The 6,800-nt window shown below is 29.0% G+C and overlaps 1 protein-coding gene across 1 annotated transcript in view; it reads left to right on the forward strand.

The window, feature by feature from the left end:
- The first annotated feature begins 17 nt into the window (after positions 1-17).
- Positions 18-6,800, forward strand: part of LOC111640894 (mitogen-activated protein kinase kinase kinase kinase 5-like) — a 73,296-nt gene continuing 66,513 nt past the window's right edge. The window contains exon 1 of the mRNA XM_023386983.1: positions 18-147. Within this exon, the coding sequence (XP_023242751.1) occupies positions 46-147 (102 nt within the window). The 5' untranslated portion in view covers positions 18-45. The remainder of the gene's footprint in view (positions 148-6,800) is intronic.

The raw sequence follows: 6,800 nt of genomic DNA on the forward strand, positions 1-6,800 counted from the left end.
TCTCGTCGAAGATGTTGGTGTTATCCCGTTACGATAAGTTATAGAATGGCGACAGCTACATCATTGGATATATCTAGACGTAATCCTCAAGACGAATACGATCTAGTACAGAGGGTCGGCAGCGGAACTTACGGAGATGTTTACAAGGTGCGTTACCCATTGCCGTAATCCTATTGACCATAACATGGTTTTTAATATATACGTAGAGATTGGACGTAGAGAGTAGAAATTTATTAAACGGGCCAATCGTAAGTTCGATTACAATTAATCGGATCGGTGACAAGTTACGATTGATTAGGGGTTTACGTATTAGGGTTAAAGGATAATTGTCAAATAATTAACATTTTTTATTAATCTAGAGAATAATTTATGAATTATATAACTGGAATTTAATTAACTAATATTAATTTAAATTAAATTTAATAAGTATTTTTGGAAATTAATTTCATATTTGATGATTAATCTTCATAAATTATGTAATGACATCTTTCAAATTTTATTCTTTGAAAGTTTTTTTGTAGAAAAAAAAATAACATAAAATTTTATGCTCTGATAACATTCTTGCTGTAAATTAAAAAAGAAATGGTTATAATTTAATGAATCATTTGATAATTCTGTTAAAATTTATCTCCAGAATTTTATATTCTCTCCATTAAAATGAATGTGTCCACCCTTCCAAAGAGAATCTTAAGAATTTTCTATGTTTGGAGTCATTTCGGAGCTTATCAAATGTATTATGAGTCACGATATGTTCGACGTAATGGGAAATAATTCATGGTACAGTACATATTACATTCTATGATGTGCCACAATTGCTTTGCAGCTTACATATTTGCACGAAGCTCCATGCTAAGGTTAGAGGGCCTCGGCATCTCGAAAAGGTTTTGTATCAATGTTCTTGCCGGGCCTTGGAAAATATTAGTCGTTTCTGGATATACTGGATCGTATTTACACGTAAGACGAATAAGTTAGGGCCTTGGGCATTTAAATTTATTATTATTTACCAGAGAGGATGCTGCACCCAAGCCGTAGGAAGTCTAAATTGGGTTCGACTGCATTTAATGCAATGGTTAAGTGTTGCACTTCATGATATATGTTCCCCGATATTTATTTAAGGGATTACTAATGATAAAACCGACTTCGTAATATTATAATCATTTGCACGTGCCTTATTTTATTTTGTTTAATTTTCTTCTACAATTAATTTTCGTGTAAACAAACGTAATTTATTGATATTTATTCTATAAACTGCTGCAAAAGTTGTAAAATTTTGAGAGAAACTAAGATTTATTTATCTTTGAAATTTCTTTGGAATGATGATAATATGCTTTTAGAGTAAATGTTTAGATAGGAATTGGAACAATTACAGAAGATAATACCTTCATCTAAATGTTTCTACTTTATATCTAGTTGGACATTATCTAATGACTGACAAAACATTTTTATAAACTTTATACATTAATAGTACTATATGATCTCCAGGCTTTTAAACTAATTTCTACAATATTTTTTAATATTAGCAGAAACATTTTATCATCGACAATTGCATCATGTTGTTTATGTATATGATATATTTTTAATATCATAAGTTATCCAGTTAGATAATGAAATAATGATAATTCTAGTTGGAGAGCTTTGAATTTAATTCTGCTTTTAAATTGCTTCTTTGTTACAAACTGCATTCTTGGCATTAACAATCGAGAACAAAATCACATGCCCATATTTTTAGAGCACAGTGTTGTAAAATATAGTTTGTAAATAAAAGAATATTTTTGTAATTATAGTGCAAAATTGTTTAATCTGTCCAGTTTTATCTGCGGATAAACTAAAGTCAAAGTATCATCGAATCACTAATCAATCTAGAGAATGAAGATATTAGTAGTAGATATGACTCTTCTAGTATTATAACACATGTTTTCTGATTTTTTTAAAATAATGGTTTAAAATAGATAATATTTTCATGCTCCCATACTTAACTATTGGTAGTCATAAATATATATATTTTTTTCTCTCTAAGGTGCAAGTCTTCAACAAGGAACATAATTGATTCATAAGTTTTGATTATGATTTATTTAAATCTTTATAGAAAGATTAAATTTTTACTTCTGGATATATATAAAAAAGTATTATTATTAATGCTTGATGATATGAATAATCAAAAATTTATTTTTTTATTGCGTGAATTGCTATTAAATGATTTTAATAATACCCTGTAGTTAAGCAATGGATAAAATAAATTAAATATGGTAATATAATAAAAAGAAATGTGAGAAAATTAAACACAATTTTCTTAAATTATTGATAAGTTAAATATATAAAACTTTAAATATTATTTTTCTAGGATATATAACTTATGATACAACATGATACAAAGTTTATCTTAAATAATTTTGTGGTTAGAATTGTAGATTTAATCTTAAATCTTGTACTTTGATTTTAACAATTATTTCAATGAATCATTGCTTGTATTGTTTATATCACAATTGAAACTGTTTTTCCCCCCTTTCCATAAATAGAATTACATATAATAATTGATTAAATTTAGAACATTTAATTAATGATTTAAACATTTGTAAATAATAATTATTACATAAAATTAAAAAAAAAAACATATTGTCCATGTCAGTGATTTATATTTTGAAGTTTCGTGCTTTGAAGCTTTAATAAAAAAAAACATTAGAAGGTCTAATTTATAAATTATAGGAGGAGTAACTCTCATGATAATGAATTCATATCAAGGTCTTTGCACTAAAACATGAAGAAGGGAGGAATAAAAAAAAATGCTAAAAATACCTTATCCTGCAGATGCAATTTAAAACCTTTTAAAATTTTTTTTAACTTGTAAATTCCAAAAATAAGTCAATTCGAAAAATAAATTATTTAACATTAAAAAAAAAAGAATTTTCTCAAAACATAAGCCAGGAATCTCTTTTTTAACTGAATTAATTAAAATTTAATTTTAAAAAATAAGAAAATAGGCTTCAATTTTGTGAATTACTAGTTGACATTCATTCAGATTTAATTTAAATTCAATTTGTAAATATAATAAATGCTGAAGGAGAAGAAAATAATAAACTAAAATTGCTATATTTGCATATTTAATGTAGGAATTGACACAGTTAAGAATAAATAATAAATCTCTATTTTTATAATTTAAATCTTCAGTAAAATATTATCTTTAATGTATTTAATTTTTATATGGTTAAAGTTATTCTTAAGCTTATATTCCATTATAATTTTTAAATTAATTAATTAAATACAGGATGCTACATTAGAGTAAAACATTATGAAAAAAAATTACAAAAATATATATTTTTATTGCTGTTTATTGCTTTAGTTCGGAGGCAATTTGAAATTTGACACCAAGGTGATAATGGAGTAGAGTTTTGACATATTTTATTGTTATCAAAGTCGAGGATAAAGTAGGAGTGCTGCTGCACGTCTCCAGTTGTGTAGAGATAAATATTGCTTTAATATATATTAATTATAAGTAATAAAAATATTATTTTCGACTACCAGCTCATCGCTAATGGTTACAAAATTTCAGAATGACTAATAAAAAGAAAATATGTATATACGTAGACCTGTGTTTTTCGTATTCAATCCAAATGCGAGCTAATGGGCTTCTTGCCACACCCTACACATTAGCATTTTTTTTTCTTTCTTTTTTCCCCCGTTCTGATTTGATAATTCATCTATAAACATTTATCTGAAATTCTACAGTGGGATGTGTTGAGAATGCACACATTTTATCTCTGCATTTACATTAGCACACTTCTCACTTTCTCCCGTTAAAATAAGAGCTCGTGTGCTATTTCTATCACCGTTAATTTAGTTAAAGCCATTCCCCATACAGAATCGTTTTCTTGTAATCCCGTAAATAAACGAAACTGGATACGTTTCATTCACTCCACTCGCCGGATAATAATCTAAGTTCACTGGACTTCGAATTAATCACTTAATTTTTGATATATTTCGAGTGAATTCCGATCGATGCTCTTTAATGATTCATTACTTACGACGTTTATGCGATAGTTAAAAGTGTAGAGTGCCGATCAATCAGTCGAACCATTAATAATCGATCTCTAATGATGTATTTTCGTGTCCGATCCGACTGATCGATTTATTTAACGTCATAAGACACCCACATGACTCCAGATAGCAATTTTATTTATTTTTCCTCGTTCTTTCCGTTACGAAACGGTAACTTAATAGTCTAAATTCGATGTTGAAGTACTTGACTATATCACTTAAGGAAGATATTACAGAAAAAATTATAATTTATAGATTTTTACATGGCTTTATTAATGGGTTGATTGATGCAGTTTATCTCCCTCCAGCTTTCTTCCTGTAGCGGATTTTAATGTTTATCTTGTTCTATAGGCTATCACCTGTTATTAAGATTTTTTTCCATTACTTTATTGTGTTATATAGAGAAGGCTGTTGCCCTATCTGCACCTTTATTGATCAGTCTACTGGATGGCCTTGAATTTTATCAGTTGGTACGTGATGCTGCATAAAATTTTCCGTAGAAGTTCAGAAAATTAGTTAACCACTCGGCGTGCCATTCCGAATGTACAAAAATTATTATAAATATAAATCGACATTTAAAAACTCATCCGAACTTCCAATCTAATTAGCTTTAAAGTACATTTACCGAGATTACAGTTTAATTTACTCGTATATAAACTTAACGAGTTAATGTTTATGAAGTAAATTAATTAAATTTTAGACCAATTTCTTTCATTTCAGCGCGAATAATTCGCATAATTTAACGTGACATTTAGAAGGGAGGGGGAGGAAAGGTCATTTTTAACCGAGTTTTGACATTCATTTATATATATTTTTAAATAATTTGTCTTCATTTTAGAAGAATGGGGTAATTATGTTGTCGTGTTATACTCGTCCAAAGTTAATATTTATTATTATATTACACCGTACGGTCTTCTTGCTTTGTTCCGTGCATAACAGATGTTCCTTGAAGATTTATTGGGTGATATTATGCATGTAAATTAGACGATCTTTTATCATTAGATAAATTATATGTTAATTCGTCTGATAAACGTTTCATCATATTATTTAATGTCGTTTTATTAGTTGTATGATTTTGGAATATTTAATTTAAAGAAGGAATTCGTAAATCCTGAATGGTGGCCGCACTGCAATATGAAATTCAGACGTCTTACGAAACAATTCTTAGAATTTAATTAGCTGGAAAGCGAGATATTTGTATATTTGTATGCTTAAAATTGCCAAAAAAATAAATTAATTCGTTTTCTACCGTGTTTTATTCAGTCGTGCAAGGGATTTTCTTATGTACTGCTATGTATTTGCCTGGAAAATATGTTTACAATTGGTAAAATATTGACACTGACCTAGCATACATTAACACAGTTTTTAAATTCGATTTATTAATATAATTTACTAAATTATTTTCCGAAAAATATTCACTTGAAAACTGTAGGCATGTTTGTTTGCTGTATGTCTTCGAGTAACACCTGGATGCCGATCGTAGCACGTGACTAACGATTTCACCACGTGATTTGAACATGAAGTGTTTGCACGACGAGATAACAAATATTTCTTGTAGAATCGTATAAGTTGCAAATAAAATAAACAGATAATTGCTTAAATGGAAAATTTTAAAAGGAGCCAAATTTATTTTGAAAATATACCAAAAAATTATTTAAAATTATGATTATTCAATTTTTTTTCTCAAAAATTTTAAAAATTGTTTAATAGAAGTTACTGTATCTACGATCCTAATTAAAACTGATAAGGAACTATAAATTCATGAGCAGTTTTGAATAAAATTTTAGTCAGATTATTGTTATAGAAGTTATAATATGACAGCCAGATGTCTGAATGGCCAGATATGTTGGGCACCATCCCTTATCTGCCCTATTGTGGGCCTGGACAAACTCATAATGGTTTGCTAAAAAAGGCTCTCTTAGGGGTCACAGGGCAGAAAGAATTAAAAAATATATTATTATTTTTCTTTACGAAGGGAGATTAGATGTATTAGATGTAATGTGTCGGTCTACTTTTGGAATTGTCACGTTCATGCACTTATCTCTGTGCTTCTGGAGATTAACATGTAAACTTCTACTACTACTACTACTAGGTATTGTTAATGATTAGGCTGGAAAACCCATTTTTGAGGATACCAAACTCCAAGAATGGCTGAAAAGTCTCAAAGTCAGTGATAGCTAGATAGTTGAGGCAATGAGGTGCCTTTCTCAAGTGGTGAAATGAACAGTCAAAAGTATTCAAAGGTAGAAAAAAATGAATAAAAGTAATCTGAAATTCTGTAAATGTACTTTAAAATTGTTTATAAATACAGTGGGTGATCGGTTAACGAACAAATCGGATAACAAACACTTTCGCGAAAGATTTTTATGATCGGACAACGAACATATGTTCGGATAACGAACACTTCACTGAACAAACACAAGAAGTGACGTAAAATAACAAATACCGATTGGTCTTCCTTTGTCTTTAGGCAACAATTCGAAACTTTTCGGAACGCGGGAGACGTCGACATCGACGTTCTACCCAGTATATACTAATCGGATAGTATTCCCCCGAACTTTGAAACTCTCCCTTGTAATTCCAGCCTTTTGTATTTCTGACAGAAACAATTCTTTTACGTTTTCTTCTGAAAATGCGGATTTATGCCGATATCTGCTATTAAAGATCTTTTGAAGAAGTAGGAAGATGTCAGAACAACGGTCTTAAAATGGCATCCAAACCAAGTTGAGGTTAATAGGCCTAGGGATCTCTACAATTACAATGCTATT

This window comes from Centruroides sculpturatus, unplaced genomic scaffold, assembly GCF_000671375.1.
Source record: "Centruroides sculpturatus isolate CEXI.00-Female unplaced genomic scaffold, Cexi_2.0 scaffold1467, whole genome shotgun sequence".
Taxonomy (NCBI): Eukaryota; Metazoa; Arthropoda; class Arachnida; order Scorpiones; family Buthidae; genus Centruroides; species Centruroides sculpturatus.